Genomic DNA, 18,995 nt, shown 5'->3' on the forward strand with positions numbered 1-18,995 from the left:
TGGGGGCTCTGTGTCCACACAATGCAGCTCTGTGGTCTCAAAATCAGGAAGTAATTACCTTTGATACACATCTTGTAATAACCTTTACTTGGGGAGGTTTTACAGTTTTGTGGTGCTGTCTGATGTGTCTGTAGCTTGTTAAATATGGGGCAGCTTAATGAAATAGATTAAATTGATCATCTCTCCGTGGCCCTGTGATAGCCTGCAGGGGCTGTGGGGTTTGATAGTAACAACAGGCACCCGGCGCGGGTGCAGCAACTGCTGGGTAGGGTGGGCTCACCTCAGCTGTCTTAAACTTGCTGGTTGTAAGCATTGCTGGCAGTCCGTCTCTAGCTCGGTCTGAGTGATCTGCCTGCACCCTTCGCCTGCATGACCTTGGAAACGGGCACATTTGGAAAGTGAAGGACTGTGCTTGTTGTAATGCTTTGCATGAAGCTAGTGAACTATTTTGCATGAAGGGCACAAATAAATACCCTTATAGTGCTTGCGGTAGTTGTGCATTTCTTGTAAATTAACTCATGATTATCCATCTTCTGTTTCACTTTGTAGGGTCACCGCTTTTGATGGTGAGCAGAAAGTCATCTTACAATGAGTTACTGGAGTCTGGATAAGAAAAGCTGTCTGCAGTACTGCAGGCACTTCCTAGCGGACAATGGTGTATTTCATGGTAAGTTGCAGGTTTTCTCATATTTTTGGCTTCTTGTGTTTCCTGCTGTCAGTGGCCACTGAAATCTCTGTGTATACCTTGTTGGGGTGAGTTAGCGGTTGGTGCTGCGCCGGCCTTGCTGCGGCCGTGCCTGTGCCATACGGTGGCAGGGAGCGGGTGTGCAGGCCGGGCTGGCCGGGACCCGCTGCGGCGGCTGCTCAGCGGGTGGGGTGCCCGGGGCCGGCCCCCCGTAGCGCGGTGCTGGCGGCTGGGGGAGCACGGGCCGGTTACCGGTGCTGCCGCGCGGGCACGCCAGGGGGCGCTGCGGGAGCGCCCCGCGTACCCGGTGCTGCCGGTGCGGGGTCCCGGTGGCGCGCCGCGGCTGCGGGCAGGTGGAGCGGCCCGGCGCCCCCTCCCCGTCCCTCGGGGTGGAGGCACCGACGGGCAGGTGCTCAGGGGAACTGAGCCCGAGCGCTAACTAAAGCATTAGCGCCTGGAGAAGAGCAGAGCAGCGGGCAGAGTTGCTCTGGGTGTGGATGGCGACGGTGTTTTGCAGTGAAATGGGTTGATTGTGTTCGCACGGTCTGATGCTGCCTTACATTTAAGTGTTGCCTCCTGAGGCATTTCTAGAACTCCAGCGAAATCTGCAGGTATGCATTCCTTCTGCTTCTAGCGAGGAGGAATTGAAAGTGTCAGAAAGAGCCTGACCTCCAAGCATTGATGAGACGTTTGTGCAAAACAGATGCCTAACAGTGATTCCTCATTAGTCCCCTATGAACCCCTCACACCTTAGTCTCTTGCCATTATATTACACGCTATGATCATTCAGTTCTTGAAGTATCCTTCCAACAGCAAAATTGGGAAATACTGTGAAGACATTTTGATATTAAAGACTTCAGAATTTAATTTTGAATGCTTAAAATTTAACTAGAGAGTGCATGCACTCTACACACAGGTTTCTCTCCCTTTGCAGGGTACCTTTACCCTTTGGCATAGGGTAAGGAGCAGTGCTGAGGTCAGCCCGTGCTCCTGCAGTGAGTGAGGGACCACCAGGATTTGGGAGCCATTCCTGCCTGAAGCAGACTCCTACAGGTCTAGTCTCACAAGGCAGCTGGACCCCTGCCTGTCCTATGGGGCGAGTGACTCTCTAATGCTGTTTCTGAGAGGCCCAAATTTTGTATTCCTTATTCCCTTTGAGGTCAGTGATTAAAAACTGTCACTTCAGGGTAGATTTACAGTACTGCTTATAACAGCAAAATGGAATGCCTATAAATTAAAGGTAGAAATGCTCATCTTTTTCAAAAGCAAAGGTAATTTTTTTTTTCCCTAGAGGGCCTACATCTCCATTTTCACTGTATTTGTCAAGAAGCTGGGGAAGTTTGCAGCTTACAGAACTATGATGTGACTCACTGTAAACCTGACTGCATCTGTGTTTTTGTCACTGTGATTATGCCACCATCAATGAAGCTAATGGTTAGTGGGAGAATTAATCATCTGTCAATTTGTGCATCTTTTTAATGAAAGCCTGTTCAGAGACACCACCATTTTTCCCTGTAGTGCTTTTTCTTGCCCATAGGCACTGCTAGTTCTATTTGGGACACCAGAATAATGTTAATAACTTTTCTGTAAGTCAGTCTGACAGCGGCATTGTCATATTAATTCATCTGTGCACTGCATTTGGGACATGCATTGCAGGGAAGATGGTTCACAAATCTGTCATTGGTGAACCTGTCATCTCCAGGCAGAACTGTACTGCTTCTCAAATGAAACTGATATTCGCTTCTAGGATTTATCAGGACAGTCGTGCGGTCCCTCTGATTTTGGTGGGCTTATGTTCATTCTGAGCTCTCTTTGGCACTGTGGAAGGAGAGAGTGGTCTCCCACGTCTTCACCCAGGTCCCCCTTTGCTGAGTCTGAGCACTCTTGCAGTGTTTTGGTTAGTGCCCGTTAATCGTGCTTCTCTCCAGGCAGCAGTCTGCTCTCTGGCATGTATGTGTAACTGGGGCAGCTATGTTTTGGATGCATATCTGCTACAGTTTTGCTATTCCAGACCAAGTGAAAGAAAAGCCGGATCCATACTCTGTGACTTGAGATGGTGGTTTTTTTTGAGCAGCGTGATGTCTTTATCTTGCTAATGGTGCGAAGGACGGATAATGATCCATTAACACAAATTCCAGAACCCATGAACAGCTATTGAGTGATGAGTCTGCAAACTGATAATCATCTGAAGTAGAAGACATAATTAGCAGGAACCAGACAGTTTCTATGGCTTAATTTATTTGTCTTTCATGACCAGACAGGATTAATTATTTTTCCCTGGCAGAACCCTTCAGGGCTTCCCATTTTTTTTCTCCAACCTAAGCAAGACACTGCCGTGACAGTTACTTTTGCTCCAAGTCGATGGAAGGAGCTGACATCCCTGCTGGACAGTGACAGAGGCGGCAGTTCCCAACAGCATGACATAAGGAGACTTGTGAATGTCCCTAGGAATTAGCATGTTGCTCCTGATGCTTGGGAGAAGTTGGTTTCCTATGGGACTATGCTGATGCAGATAAAAGAGTTGATGGAGCTTTTTAAGGATTTGCTTTTTGTCAGTGAGCCTTCTCATGCTGTAGGTCCTGACAAAGGGTAGTGGGGTGGGTGGGGGTGAGTGGGCTTGGGTGCTTGCCTCCGTTCCTTAATGATTCACCCATCCTCCTTGCCTCTTTCAGAGGGACCCAAGTGGGACTGAACAGTGAACTTCTGGCATTTGCATGACGAAGTGAATGCCAAACAACCGAACTGGGACTTACCTGTCTCTGAGACCATATTTTCTCTACCAGACATAAGGAAATTGTACTTGTTTAGAACTTTTATTTTACACCACTGGGAAATTAGGAAAGAAAATCCAATGTGAACTCTACATGGGAAGGGTACTGTCTGTTAGCAGGGAAGGTACTGTGATCCAACCCCTTGTGATTTGCTGACACTTCAGTGTTTGGGTTGTATGTGTCCAGCTCTAGTATCTACTAATTCTAACTTATGTAGTGTTTTCATGATATTTTGGTAAATATTACTATTATAGTTTTATATTCTGATATTAAGAGTGTGGCTTTTCAGGGAAAAAGCACACAGAGCTGTTGATTAGCTTATTTTTTTACATTTATGGATGTTTATATTCTGTAATCATTAAACAGAAAGAAGCTGTGACATGCTCAGCAAATAGCTGATTTTGTCTCAGCAGCTCTGAAAGTAGCTGTCCGTACTTATCTTATTAGTTATTTATGCAAATTATCTTTTCTTAAGTTCTCTCAGAAATACAGTTATGGAAATGCAATTTAAATAAAAGATTTGTAATTAGTTCTCTCTCTTTAGTTTCTAATTTCTGTCTTCTGGCCTCTCCACCTCTTTCCAGACCTGTGTCAATAGAGACTTGACTGCTCTTGGTAGGATGTCATGTTAATTCAGTCTTGCTCATATTACCTAAACTGCACTCTTTCCTTCAGAGCAATGGACTAATTCAGTTGTGTCAGGCTTGCCTGGAAGGTCACGTTACAGTGGCAGGTTATTATCTGTAATTGAACCTGTAATCTGGAAGAGTTGTTGCACCTCAGGTGCAAGCCAGTCAGATAAAAATATCCCACTGCATCATTTGAAAAAGCACAGGAACATCTTTCTCCCTAGAGATTTCAGGACTAGAGGTGTCTACAGAGGCACACAATATAAACTTTGCTGCTCAACTGTGTTTATCTCTGGTGTTTCCTTCATACGCTTCTGGGACCTGCATTGCTTTAAGAACCTGAATAGATAGTATTCCATTTGTTCACCTTCAGGTGAGGTGTTTAAATGTAAGAAACTCTTGTGGACTGCATAAATAAGAATGCTGAAGCTCTGTGTTTATTTGCAATAATTTAAACGTTTTGTGTAAGAAAAAATAAAAGGACAGAGAAACCACAAAAAAAACCCCAAAACCAACCAAAGGAGAACACCCCACACCCCCCAACTTAGAGCAGAAAGACCCAAATGAGGCTGCAGCACTGCAGGTATAACCTGTTGGAGTGCATGGTGCCTCTGTGTGAATGTCAAAGAAGGTCGCTTAGAAGACAAGCAGTGAATGCTTCTGCTCCAATGTGGGAGACCATCAGCTGTAGGCGAGGAGGTGGTAGAGGACAAAGCATGTAAGATAACAACAGGAGGACAGCACCTTGCTCACGTGATGCATTAGTGATGGCAGATGCAATTTTGAGTGTTGTGGAGTGAGATAAGGTGTTAGTGCTGCACGGCCCAGCCTAATGTAGTTTTAGTCAGTAGTATTCGAGCAAAGGGAGCTCTGGAACAGGCAGAGAGGACGACAGAAGTGGAAATGAGATGAATGTGTTTTGTTTAGCTTGGAAAATCAGAGATTGAGAGGGGATGTGACTGCTGACTATACATGCATTGTGAAGGGAAACCATAGGGAAGAAAAGGCTTATTTGAACTGATGGCGAAAGTTGGTACAGGAGCAAATGGAAAATTGTCCACGTGTATCTAAATAGACACAGGAAAAAATAATGTGCTTTGAGGTGGAAATTGGTAAGGTTTGGAAAAGTTGTTAAAGCATCCTATCTGTGCTCTTGCTCTGAAGTTGTAAATGTAATTAGTAGCAAGCAATATATTGACTAATGTGAATATAAGGCTGGACAACTATTTAAGTGGTCCCAATTCAATTCCTGTGTACAGTGAACAGCAAATACAAACAGCAGTGTTTCCATTTCATTCTGGAAAATGCTGCTGTACACAGATGAGGCCGCTCTACTGCGTTATAATGATGCTTTGAGACGAGTGTTGTTAGGCAAGTACTGATACACAACTGTGTGCCTTTCTACAGTGCTTAAATGGGTTATCTTTGACTAATGACTGAACATTCATATGTGTAATGCCTGAGTACTATATCAAAATTGCTTAAGGATTTATCATACTTTTATTAGGAAAAGCTGCTAATAGCTGCATTTGGAGGGTATTAAAATTGTGATCTGTTTATGTCTGAAATTTTTGGTTACAGAAGTGGAGGCTGCTGCTGTGGCTTGCAGTCTAGGGAGTCTTATCTGCCTAGAAGCAAAAATGTCAGTTTTCTTCAGTAACAGCGAGATACAGCACTGTGTGTGTGCACACAGAGAATAACAAACTCAAGACAGATCTAGGTTTAAGCTATTTTAGCAGTTTCTGTAGAATAGAGCAGATAAGCAATTATAATGTTCAGAATAGCCTTGAGGACTTGATGAACCCAGTTTCTTTTCCTTCCTGTTGCAAACAGTGCCAAAAACACAAAGTACATCATGCCTTTAGGCTTGGTAAAAGGTTTTTTTAATTTTCTCAGGGTTTTCAAGCTGTGGATCATATTTGGTTTGTTTGCTGGCAATAACAATGTAGGAATGGCTGTATTTTCAGACCAAACATCCATCTACTTTCCTAGCAGATGTTTGGGGCTAGAAATGTAAAGAGTGGGTGGGTGGGTGGGGGAAGCAAGCAATGAGTATGTAATAACCCTTGCTGTGGCACTCGCTCACAGTGCTGCCAGTCAGCAACATTAAGTGCTTCCCCAGCTAGAAGATGCACCTAGATAACTACGTTTATTAAGTTTACATCTGCTAAATTTTTATTTCTAAAGTTTTTCAGAATTCATTCATGCTTGTGACCATCTGTGGGAATTAACTCCAAAATTCACGTTGATTGGTGTAAACCTTCTGCTTGAAGGGAAACAGTAATTTCATGCAGTCTTGCCACACTCAGACTGTCATGCATGGAGCAGGTTTGGTTGCTTGGTTACTTCACCTTGGAAAGACCATTGACTGGATGTACTGAACCAAGGGCCAAGGCTGTGAAGTAGACAGGTACTGAAGTCATGTTAGGCATTTTGGTAGCTTTGAACGTCTGTCTTCTAACACCTTACTGAGGAAATGGGTGAGCACTGTGATAATAACACTTTCTTCTGCCCCTGGGAAAGGGAAAGCAGCAGGAATGGGAACTTCGTTCTACACTTGAGTATCAAGGTCCTGAGCCACTGCAGCGCAGCTTTGGCACAGCGCTGCCATGAATATTGGCACTTCCACTTCAAATGGCACTTTGAGATAGGCCACTCAAACATTGGTCTTGAGCTGGCACTAAGTAAATTATATATTTTAGTAATTATTTTGCCATTTGACAATGTACAGTGAGCTGTCTGTCCCAGCCACTAGCAAACTTGCGAGGGAAATTGCTGACTGCTGATCTGGATTCCTGCATGTGCATTTAGTGTCTCTTGTTTCAGGAATATCCATCTCATCTTTCAAAAGGTTCTTGCAAATTGCCTTGTATACATCCCAAATTGGGGGCGAGATGGGGGAGGGAGGGGGAGAGTGAGAGAGAGAGACTTAGTCCAAGGCAATTGCTTATTTTAAGAGATCATCTCGAAGATTTCCCAAATGTAATGGATGCGATTGTATACCACCTTTATTTTATATATATATATATATGTAATATATATAGACAGATGAACACCTACTGCTGTTACACAACAAGTTTTGGACAGCTTCATAAGAGATTGCTTATGGCAGGTGTTATTGCAGTGTTCTTCCATTCGTTTCAGTCTGCGGAGCTGAGCTTCTGTGCAAGTTTTTAGGATTTTTTTGCTTCAGTGATCTTAAACTTGTGCCACATGAATGGGAACATAAAATGCATTATGTTTTACTTGTTATGCAGTAAAATGGTCTATTTGGGTTATTTAGAGCACAAGACTTTTGAGGGAACAATATTAAATCTTTGCTGAATTGCATGTATGTGTTAGGTTTGATGTTTGCTGATGGACAGTGCTTTATAATTGGTTCTGCTGAAGCCTCATGCAAGCCCTATGCTTGAGGCTACAGTGCTGAAGGTGCCACATGTAGGCTTATATCTTAATAGTCAGCTTCAGTTTAAGTTTTATAATGATGCATGGAAAGCAGGACAAATTAATAGTGCAGTAATTTATATTTTGGTTTATATCCTGATTTAGGTAGCACAATGATCACAATTCATTCCTTGAGACAACCAGATATAACTGAAAGTGTATGTGCAAGGGCATTAAAGAATTTATTTATTAAAGTTCACATAGATTAAAGAATACTTAAAATGCCTGAAGAAACTGTATCTTAGTGCTTTGAATGTGTAACTACCTTTAAGAACCCTCTGACTATCACTAGATGCATCCTTTGTTGAATTGAGGAGCTTCACGTGTGGGATGTGTCTCAAGCCAGTGTATCAGGTGGTTCAGTTCTAATGCCAAGTGTTTTTTCCTTTCCATTTTTGTATATTTGTCAGCTTTCCAAAGAACCGTGTCTTCATTAATGACAAACGAGTAGAGTTGATAAAGCTTTAATCTGATAAAAATGACAAGTTTTTCATGCAGCCAATATAAAGTTTTATTCATTGCTAGCTGACTTTTCACGAGGAGGTTGTATTACGTTTAGGTCTAAGATTAAATCTGGATGATGAATATGGAGATGTTGTCATTTCATTATCTATTTACTGTAAGAGGTAGAAATTATTTAATCAGCTTTTCTTATTCTTTAGCAGAATTAGTCTTTGTACCAGTTTCCAGTGATTTTGACAGTGAAAAAGGAAAAACCAATGAGCCAGAAAACTAATACTCTTCTGATACTGTAATTTCAAAACTATTAGTTAAATCATATTCTCGTTTATTGGAAAATGAATACTTTGCAGTAGAACTTGCACTGTTGTGTGTCTGTCCAGTAATCTAAGCCTTGTGAGGTATGGTTTTTACTGTTCAAAAACTTTCATTTTTGGCAATTTGGCAAAGGCTGACACTTTTGGTAATGCATTTTTCTTTAATTGTGAATAGGGATGCAGCAGCTGCTTGATACCACTGGCAAGTTCGGGTGCTGCCAGGCTGGGGCCGGGGGGAGGCGGGGAAGGCAGTCTCCAGCGGGGAAGGCAGTCTCCAGTGTCTCAGGGCACGGGCAGGGCTGCACCACAGCCAGTTGTCCAGCAGATACCTTGGGCCGTGGTCACTCAGCCCTGCTGAGCGCAGGGCTGTCTGCCCTTGCAGGGGACCCCTGTGTGAGCTGGTGTGGGTACAGCCCTGTGGGGCCTTTCCGCATCCCATCCGCAGCAAGCATGAGGCAGGATTTTTACCCTCACATTACCGGTTCAGATTTACATGGCATACATGTATCTTCCATGCTTTTCAAGGGACTCATTAGCTGCTGTTGTGGCCCAACAGACTTGAGCTGCCTGGGGAGGAGAGGCCTGAGCACAGCAATTCCTGCAGCTGTCTGTCTGTCCTGTTGGTTACCCGTTTTGCTGTGGGAATGTTGCTGGGTTATCCTGTGGGCTATTTGCTTGCATGGATGAGCTGGGAGTGCCTCGGTGGCAGGTTTAATCTATCTTTTCTTCCAGGGAGCTAAAAATATTGGTGTTGGTTTGGCAATTATACCCCAAGACAAGCCAGCACCACTTTGTCCCTCTGGCATTGCACAAAACAGGCCGCACTTCCCCCATCTCAGCCAGAAGCTGTGAGCTGAACCATGGTGTATTTTAAATGAAAACATATCTGTAACTATGCATAGGAGAAGAACTACAGTTTACAGATATTACAAGAAAGCTTTAAATCCCCCTTTTTTTAGTGAAATTACAGGGACAGTGCTTTGATACTACTTTGTACCTGTACAGAGGTACTCAAAATAATTTCAGTGGTTCAACAACAGAACTTTTTCTTTGAGCAGCAAATTAAGAAGGCTAGAAAATAATATTAGCCTGGGGGAGATGGATTTTGAGTGAATGAACATCTTTTAAATACATTTTAGTGCTTTTGTAGCTGGAATTGTTAAAAGCTATTGGTGAGATGAGAGTTGGAGGATAGTTCACGTGTTTCTTGAAACCAGTGTAAAAGGTTGAAAAAACCCAGACTTTTAAGCATGCAAGGCATTGGCAAAGGTCTCCCAAGAAAGAGTAAGTAGGAAAAATAGGCATACAAGTGAGTCTGTTACCTTTCCTGCCAAACCTTATCTAGGGATTGCACAATACCTAGGAAACAGTAGGGACTGTTGACAATATGTACAGTTGTGTTATGGTGATCATTGGTGTTAGTCAAATGCAGATAACAGAATAACAATTTCATATTTGGAAAGCTTGCTTGTCACCATCAGCTCTGAGACTTTGATAGAACTTTGCGTGCTGTGGCTCCGCAGAGTGCTGTGGTCCCTCTGAGAACAGGGGATGCATGTGAAAGCAAAGCAAACTGGAAGATGTGAGGGTTACTTGGCCACTGCTTAAGTAAGTTGTAGGTGTAGTGTCAGATGGTATAAAGTGAACTAGTTGTCTTTTGACTTTTCCCTTTGCAGACAGTCAAACTCTGATGTAGTGTGTCTTCAAGGATGCACCAGTTTCAGATTTGATGCTGACAGGGCTAGGGATTCAATGCAAAGCCTGGCTTGTCAGTGAAGAGTTGTCATGGTGATTATTTTTTTTTTTAAGTTGAATAAACTTACAAGTATTTTCATACCATTTGGCATATGTCTTCTGAATTATACACAAGTCTTCATATGTCTACTCTAATGTTCTTGCTAACCCATGCAGCATGCTCTAATTTCTAAAGCCATACAGCATTCAAGCACTTCTGGTTTTTAAAATGAGCTTTACTTAGAAGACAAAATAATAAGGAATGTATTGATGATTGGACAAGGTTTCTTACAGAGCAGCTTTGGTGTTAAAGATGCTTGTGTATAGGTCCTCTCATTAATGGAACGATAGGAGTGTGCACTTACATTATCAAGTGCATCTGATATATTGAGCATTAAACTACAGAGTGGTGAAGTTTATTTTTTGTTTTTGAATTGCAGCTATAACACATCAACTCATTTGAATGTAAAAGTATTGATAACTCTTTAGGGGCTTCAGAGTGAAGACTTCATCCATTAATCTTGTGAATGGAAGTGTGAACCCATTGGTGCAGTAAAGTTGTGGCTGTCCCGTTTCCCTTGTTATAACTGAGGATGAGTGACACTTCTCTCTGCAGAGCATGGCTTCTGCCATGAGTGGCATCCTCAGCTGAGAGCCTGATTAGAAGCACAAACTTCAAGTGCAGCCAAGAACAATCCTACAGTGGGCCTGGGGGGTTGTTTCATTTTATAGGTTGCTAGATATAGTCCACACATATCTTGCAGTGTGCTGCGATCTATAGTGATGTGCTGACTATGGGAAGTCTTACTATTTGTGTTAGCCACAGATAAGAAATAATGATTTCTCAGTAAGCAAAATGTGTGAACTCAGCTTGTTTCTTGTCTCCCATCTCACTGAAGTTCTACAGGCATGTAGAACTAAAGGGGTGTTTTTTGTTTTATTTTTCCCCCTTCTCAGTCACACTGTCTACCACGTAACTTTTTCCTAGTGTGCTCTAGACAAATTCTGTCCTCTTATTGCTGTCACAATCTTAGAGAATATAGCAGGGGAGTCCTTTGGTGTGCTGATGTAAATGTCACTGTGTAAAAGCCAGCTGAATAGTGAAACAATTAGAAAATGCAATAAATCAGAGATGCGAAGCATTATATATGTAGCGTACTTTATTCTTGCCATACTTTCCAGCACTGTGTCCCCTTGGGCTCTGTCGTAAGTGCATGCAATTTATGCAAGTCTGAATGTTTTCTGCCCATTGTTCCACACTGACTATAAACCTACTGATTTCAGTATCACTGAGTTGCTTAAACAAGCATGGTATTTAGCCAGTAGCATGGTAACTTATTTATTTTTTTTATAGCTACTGGGAGAGTTAGTGCTCATCATCTCACAGGAGACTACTTGTTCTTACGAAATCAAATGCTCAGTGATGCACAGACTGAACCATTTGCATGCTTTGTGCTCTAACTGGCCTGATTCTGCAGAATGGCTGTTTCCCCTCAAGTTAGTGACAGACAGGAGGAGGGGGCAGAAAACCTAGGGGAAAGGTGTGTGGTCCACAGAGGTTCTCTCCTTCCGCCTCGCAGAATCTCGTGGCTGCAGATGCTGGGAGTTACTTTGGAGTGAGGGTGGTTTTTTCTCTTCTGCATTCACCCTGCGTCACTCTCCCATTCTTTAACAGAAGTATGGTAATCCGTTCCTGACTGGCCTCCCTAGGTGCCAGCAGGATTTTCTTGCACTTGTCTGTAGAGCTCTTCTTCCCAGGCGTTACAAATGCTTAATGCCTGGAGCATCTTAATCGCTGTACTATGCATGCACGTCTCATACCAAAAGTAGTTGCTGCTCCTGCATTCCCAGAGCAGCAGCAGCACAGAGCAGATGCTTCCGGCTTCCTTCTTAGGCTGTGCTTTTTGGTTTTGAAGAAAGTTGCCTAGTATTGTCTCTGGATTTGTATTTTCCTGTCTCTGCATTATGGATCATGAAGATTTCATTATTCCTCGTAAAGAGCAGTGCTGGCAATGTTCTCCTGTACGTCTAAGGATTGCTTTCCAAACGTTTTAGCTCTGGAGAAATGAAGATTAAATTGAGGATTTCCTGCAGTGAGAATTTCTATTCTACTCACCAATAATGCATGAGTTACAAATTTAATGGCAGACCTTGAAGTATATAAAAATTTAAGTCCAGAAAAAGGTAAGGATGTTTGAGTTTGGGAATTACTGTAGGAAGAGCTCATAACGTTTCTGGAAGTGCTTATAGAAAAATCAGGTAACTTTATCCTTGTGATTGGTAAGTTACATACAATATTTATGTGGACATTATTAGTATGAAAAATGTATATATCTATCTCTATTCCTGAATATTGAAGAGGAAAACATGGTGTTTTGGTATTGACTTGAAAATACATTTCTCCGTAAAAACATGTGGATTGTATGTGAGATACTGCTCCTATGATATGGATAAACTGCACTTGTACTTTATCTTAAATTATTACAAGTGTATTTGCCTTTAAAAAACCCTATTCTTGAGCTTTTCATCTATTGGTCATTTAGCTGTGGCATAGCTCTCTATGGAAAAGAGTTTCTGTGGTTTTTTTCTACTAGCACTTATAAATACTGTAACACGTATGCAAATGATGTGTGAAATTCTGATCAAACAGCACTGGATGAGAAATATGTGTCTCTTCAAGATTTGTAGAAGGATGATACAAAAAAGGGAGACATCTTGAACTTTCTTCAGTAACTTGTAGTTTATAATGTCTGATTTTGCTCAATTTAAGACAGTGCTGGATGGAAAGTGGTAATTAGTTTAAGCCGCTTAAGTGGATATGGAGTATATGCTGTAGAGGAGAGAAATAATGGTAGATAAAGTTTATTTTTGTATTTTACTCATCCTTAATGATGCTAGGTTATGTATTTTTAAATAAAAACTTCCAAAATACATTCAGTGAAGAGCTGGCTTGTCAGAATTGGGTAGTTCAGAAGACATTTTCTGACAAGATTATCTATAATTTAAAAACAAATAAACTAATCTAAACTAAAGCCACTAAAAATTTGAGATATCATTTTGCCCACTATGAAGTACATTAAAAAAAGTGAGGGGCAGTGTTTGGGGATGAGATATACTGATTATTTTTTTTTTTCTTTAGCATGGATGATTTCATAAATATTTTTTAACTAGGAAAGTTACTGGACATAGACACAGCTTTTGTATAAGAAATTGAGGCTGTTTAAATAAAAAATCAGTTATTTGTATATCCTCTCAGGGAAGGGCCTCCTATGTTGGAGTTGGTATGCTACAGTGCCAAATACTGTATTTTTATTTTGAAGGTTTTGGTTATGCAAAACTCTACATTAAGCTTTGATGCATATGGTTAGGTAAAGGCAACCAGGTGTTACTCCATCTGCTTTCTGAGACGCAGAAGGTAATGGATATGTCCCCATTTAATAATTTAAGAGAGAGAGACTTATTTGAAGGGGGTTTTTGGAACAGTCCTAGAAGAAAAGCATCAGGTTTAATTTTTGAGGCTTGTGTAAATATACGTCTGTGTTTAGACAAACACATTTCATACCAAAGTACTTGGTGGCGAAATTCTGTTTGAGGTCATTTTACAGTCCCTTTTCCTTAGCGAGATATAATAGCAACTGCCAAATTTGTTAGCCTTTTTCAGTTAGTAGGACTACCGTTTCTCGGGTGGAAGCGGTTAAAGGATGCAGAAGTGAGTACAACTCGGGGTCGCTTGGGTTTGGGTTTGGCCGCTTTGGTGGCATTGCAGCCGTGCATGTGGGGTTGAGGCTGGGCTCCTGGGGTCCCCCTGCATGCAGGAGGGGTGACAGAGCACTACGCAAGTGTGGCCCTTGGATGTGGCATTTTCTAGGCATGAATATATTCACATACTTAGATGGTGGAAGAAGGCAGGGTGCCTGATCTCCCTCTTATAGAGGCTGGGGATTACTTTAGCCTTCTGGCACCAGTACCAGCAGGATCACACCACTCACACAATTTATGCACGTAAGAGTGCTTGTCCGATAGCGCCTGGATAAAGGGGTAACTGAACAAGTGGGTGCTGTGTGTGCTGTCACTGGCCGACCGTCTGACTTGGCTCCGTGATGAGTGCCTGCAGGAAGCAGAGGTTCTGCACCTGCCAGCGGTTTGGCTGTAAGTTCCTACATGACTGTTAACCCTCATGAACAGGAAATGTGCTTGTGCTCTAAGAGGTATTGGCAGTGGGACATGAATGGTCTAGTGGAAGGTGTGCCTGCCTGTGGCAAGGGGAATTAGGGTGGGCTTTAAGGTCCCTTCTAAATCAAACTGTTCTGTGATTCTCTGGCGTGGGGGGAGGGTATGGACTTCCCTTGGTTATGGGGTTTGGGTCCTTGGCTGATGAGCCGTGGAGCTTTGTAGTTATCTTGTTGTTACTGCTTTAGCAGAACACGAAGGTTGCAGTCAGTACAGCTAGGCAGAGAAACAGCAATGAACTAAATTGCATTTCATTCACAGGGACTGTTGCAGCAGCCTTCTTTAAGGTCATTGATTAGTGCTTCTTCAGGACTTTTGTATCTTTAAATCTATCCAAGCGCCTGTAAAACAAGTATAGACTCTAGAATAGTAAAGTGATTGTAAAGGAATTAGTTCTCAACAGCATGCTGTTCTGTGTGGGTATTGAAGGCACCAACCTCCTTCTGTGAAAAAGTTGGTCTTCCACAGGTTTAATTCCAATAATAGTTTAAATCTAACACGGTGTTATATGCACTCACAATAAATTAGCATTGCATGTAGCAGCTTTTAAAGGTTTAAAGCCTCTGGGTCATTTGGTATGCTCTGAGGATGTTCCTTTGTGAAGTGAAATGCCTCACCTGCCAGCCTGAAAAGAATGTCGCTGTGGGTCCCTTCCATGGCACCAGTGAGGTTTCAGAGGATGCTGGAGCTGGATGCTGATGGCTCCATGAGAGATACCTAACCTGCTGCTGCAGAGCCAAGGGTGGGGTAGACCAACTAGTAACTAGGTTATGTGCTTGTTAACTACTTTGTATTCTTTTTGTGTGTGTGCTTATGAATTAAATATGCTCTTGTTTCAATGAATCTACAGAATACTGTCATGTGAAACTCAAAAGGTTCTCAGAGTTTGCTGAAGAACTATGTCTTTCTAAAACTATGTGGCATAAACTTAAACTCTTAAAGTAACTCTTTCACTGCTTTGATGAAGACTGAAATGGCTAAATGCTATGTTGGGATCAGCATTAAAGGTGTCTGTGTTGTGGCATACAGTAGCCGTGTGCAACCAGGTGTTGGTGAACACAGCTTCCTGAAGCAAGTTTGCAGCTTTTTCCAGCACTGAGCTTACCTGGAAGAAGAAATGCGTGTGCGTATTTTTCCTCTTTACCATACATTTCTGAAGTAGTCCCTTAAGAAGCTCATGTCTTAGAGGACAGCCTGTTAGTATGCAGGCAGCATTTTGTGCTTCTTGGATGACTGAAATTAAAGTTATGGGAAACCATCAGCTGACTTTTTTTATGCAAGGAAGGAAACTCAGCAGTAGGTGAGGAAATTTGTGCCTGTTCTGCATCTGGTTATTGGTGTCCTCAGTAGTATAACAGATAACTGGTTTGGAGGCATTTTCGTGTTACCAATAGAAACATCGATCAGCATGAAACTCGGATGCACAAAACATCATTATTTTTGGTAACAAAATTGCTTTGGTCTTTGAGACTGTCAATTTGTTGTCCACAGATGACTCGCTGTCAGTGAATTGCACCAAGGTAATCTGAGAACAGAACAGATAAACATGTCTTTAGCAAAATGGTGTTTCTGAGGAGTGTGAATAAATTAGTTCATATCATCAGTTGCACTGTAGTCTTCATTCATTACTTTTAAAGGTTAATTAACTCCACCTTCAGTTCCACTCTGCTTTTTCTCTTCCTACTCTTTATTCGAGCCCCAGATGTGGATTTCTTTGGCAGACTGAAGGAGAAGCAATGCTCCCTCCTGCCTAGCTGCTGTCACAGCCCAATGTGAGAAGCGTGTTCCAGGTCCTGGGGACTGGATCCCTCTTCCACCTGCTCCATCCTGCAGCTACAGCTGCTCTTCTGCCCTGTGATTTATTCCCCTCACCAGGCTGTGATGCTCTGCAGGTGCCAAGATTGCTCTGACATACTGCCATTTGCTGATAAATTTGCAGACAGCAGAATTCACTGTTTGTGCTGAAGCTGGGGCAGTTTACCCTCTGCACACCACCTGTGCAGGGGCAGGAGCAAGCTTTATGAAGTGTGTTCTGGTAGGGTTTTTCTATTTTAGTGGTGGTGTTGAGGTTAAGGAGGGGTAGGATATAAAGGAATGGCATTGTGGGGGTTTTCTTCGGGGGGAAGGGGAAACGAGGGGATCTGACCCAGGTCAATATGTTGTGAGAATTGTATTTCACTGAAGTCCTGGGTATTACTAAAGGATCAAGGAACAGGGATGATATTAAATGCTGTACAACAAAGGCAGGCTTAGAACAAGACATGCTTGGTTCTTGGGCATATGATCCTTCTTTATGTACTTACTGATTTTTAGAGGGCAGACAAGGGATTCTGGAAGAGAAAGAGCTTATGGCTTATTGTGGTTTACTGTTTTCCACTGTGACCTCTGCATCCAGAGGTGTAGGTCCTGGGATGCCTTTCAGACTGTTCTTTATTGGTCGCTGTGAGGCCTCAAAGGAGGAGCTGCTGTCTTAACACTGCTGAGGAGCATGCCCAGGTGACTCAGCCCCTCTGGGTGGGTTATTGCTGTCCTTTCTGGTAACTGAGCAAAAGCTTGCCTAGCTAAGGGGAGACCCTAGGGTTTCCTTTGCGGATGTGGCCACACATTCAGAACAATGTCTTGTACTCTGGTACATAACATGCAAATGGTTATGGCAGCATGAGGATGCTGCCCAAGAAGCCAAATGCCTCTCTGCCCTTTGTCTTGAAGCCTGCTATGGAGGCTGTCACAGCAACATGTACAGACCTGCCTACCCATCCTCCTTGTTGGCAGGTGTAGTGGAAACTGGCCCTCCCCATTTATTCTTGTCTGCTGCTTCTTCCACTTGCTCTGTAGCATTGTAATCAATTGCTGTGCCCTTGCTGCCAAGGGATCCTCGCACAACAGTGAGGATTAGGATGTGCAAGCTTGTTAACTGTTCTTGTTTAATAATTCTACGTTCTTGTTCACTCTGTTGATGTGACAATGTGTTTTGGCAGTTACCCATGTCTGTGGTTCAGTTATTGTGCTTTTAAGTGTTGATAAAGGACTAATTCCGTAGTCTTACTGGAAAACTTACAGTCCTCAGTCATGCTGGGTTGCAGTGGCACCAGAGCTCTCAATGAACAGCTTTGCAGTGTGTTTCTGAAGAAAGAAAGGGAGATCTCAGAGATACTTATTGTATTTCAGTAACATTTCCCTGGAAGCTGTCACAGTCAGTCTCATGGCTCTGTGCTGGCAGGCAGTGGCCTGTTGAAGGTGCTTCTTTACGGGTAACACTTAGAACTGGGGTCCTGAAGCCTTCTGACCACCCAGGACCTCAGGATGCTTCAGCAGTGTGTCTGGTAGGACTGCAGAGAAGCTGCACCTGCAGAACAATCTGTTCATCTGCTGCACTGCTTGAATGAAATTTGGGCTAATTCCTTGAAAATAATAATTAGAAGTCTGCTGAGCTAGCATAAGGCCAGTACCCTTGACCAGAGGTGGAAAACACACATTACTCTTTTATCCGGGGGTTGCTCTCATAGACTTCAGTTGCTATACTGAAGTGTAGTTCTCCAAAAGGGGTTCATAGGCCCTGTCAAAAAGGTGCTGTACTAGCAAGTAATTTTTTTGCATTGCACAGTACTCTGTAAAAGATAGTTTCACTGTAGGAACAAAACTTATGATTAAGGATCACTAAAACTCTTCTGGGACTATATTGTAGTGTCAGGTCTTTGTTTTGATGTGTCTGGTTGCTTTCTGATCTCTAAGTGCGAAAGAAGAGGGGGCCTCAGTCTGGGAGAGGACTCTGGGTGCTCCCATGGCAATAGTTACTGTCAAGGACCGGCTGTGGTGAAGGCATATAGCAAAAACCTTTCGCTTGTAACGTGGAAGTGAGTTAATTGGAACATCCTAGAAGCATTAAGCCAGCAATTTTAATATGGTAGCCTGCAAGAGCAGTTACTATGAAATTTGTAGTACTCAAATGTAACTTCTGGAAGCTACTAATTCCAGCTTCTTGTTTTTGTGTTTTGTTTGTGGGGTTTTTTAAGAGAAAAAGACAACACCAAACAGTTCCCAGACCTACAAAGCATTAAAAGTGTGCTGATAATTTTGCTTGGCTAGTTTTTTTTGCTTTTATTTTCCCTTCTGTCTAGTGTATGGTTTTGTTCTCAAGCTTCACCCCTCTTTTTATTTGCATATTATTTAGTGAATTTACAAGCATGGGTTGTTTTTCAGGTTTTATGATTTTCATTGCTTGTAACCCATTCACAATTGTTTTGAGTAGTCATTGTTTGTATTTAGCTGCTTATTTTCATTCCTCCTGGTCTTGAAGGCTGAAATGAAATACCTGTGCACTTTTCAGCTGGGCCTTGCAAGGACTAGCATCAGTCTTTGGGGTCTCTGCTAGTTGTGTGTGACTTCCTCGAGGACTTCTGGAGTTTTGCAGAAGTGTGAGAGATTGGCCATCTCATGTCTGTGACCTTCACGGAGCTTATCATTAAACCCACTGTAAGAAGCTTAATGTAAAGTTCTGTAAGGTTGGAGCAGTTGCTGCAAAGCAAATTAAAATCTGGCATAAAATATGAGATACAATTATTAAGAATGGCCCTGACTGGGGCTGTGAATTCCCCCAGACCTGCATCTGTGTTCTGTGCTCTCGTGGGTTTTTTGGCTGTTATGTAACAAAACAGCAATCAGCAATTTGATGACATTAGTGGTAAGCTGCATGGCGTGCTGGATATTAGTGCTGTTCTATGGGATT

At 42.6% G+C, this 18,995-nt stretch overlaps 1 protein-coding gene across 4 annotated transcripts in view; it reads left to right on the top strand.

Moving 5' to 3' along the window:
• The window catches only part of PLCH1 (phospholipase C eta 1), an 85,527-nt gene that overhangs the window by 14,056 nt on the left and 52,476 nt on the right, over window positions 1-18,995 (top strand). For 3 of the 4 annotated variants that reach the window (XM_037407155.1, XM_037407159.1, XM_037407156.1), the window contains exon 2: window positions 550-667. In XM_037407155.1, the coding sequence (XP_037263052.1) occupies window positions 589-667 (79 nt within the window). In that variant the 5' untranslated portion in view covers window positions 550-588. Of the gene's footprint in view, window positions 1-549; window positions 668-11,560; window positions 12,224-18,995 lie in introns of those variants that run through there. The other variant, XM_037407157.1, reaches the window with a different exon arrangement.

This window comes from Falco rusticolus, chromosome 13 (assembly GCF_015220075.1).
Source record: "Falco rusticolus isolate bFalRus1 chromosome 13, bFalRus1.pri, whole genome shotgun sequence".
Taxonomy (NCBI): domain Eukaryota; kingdom Metazoa; phylum Chordata; class Aves; order Falconiformes; family Falconidae; genus Falco; species Falco rusticolus.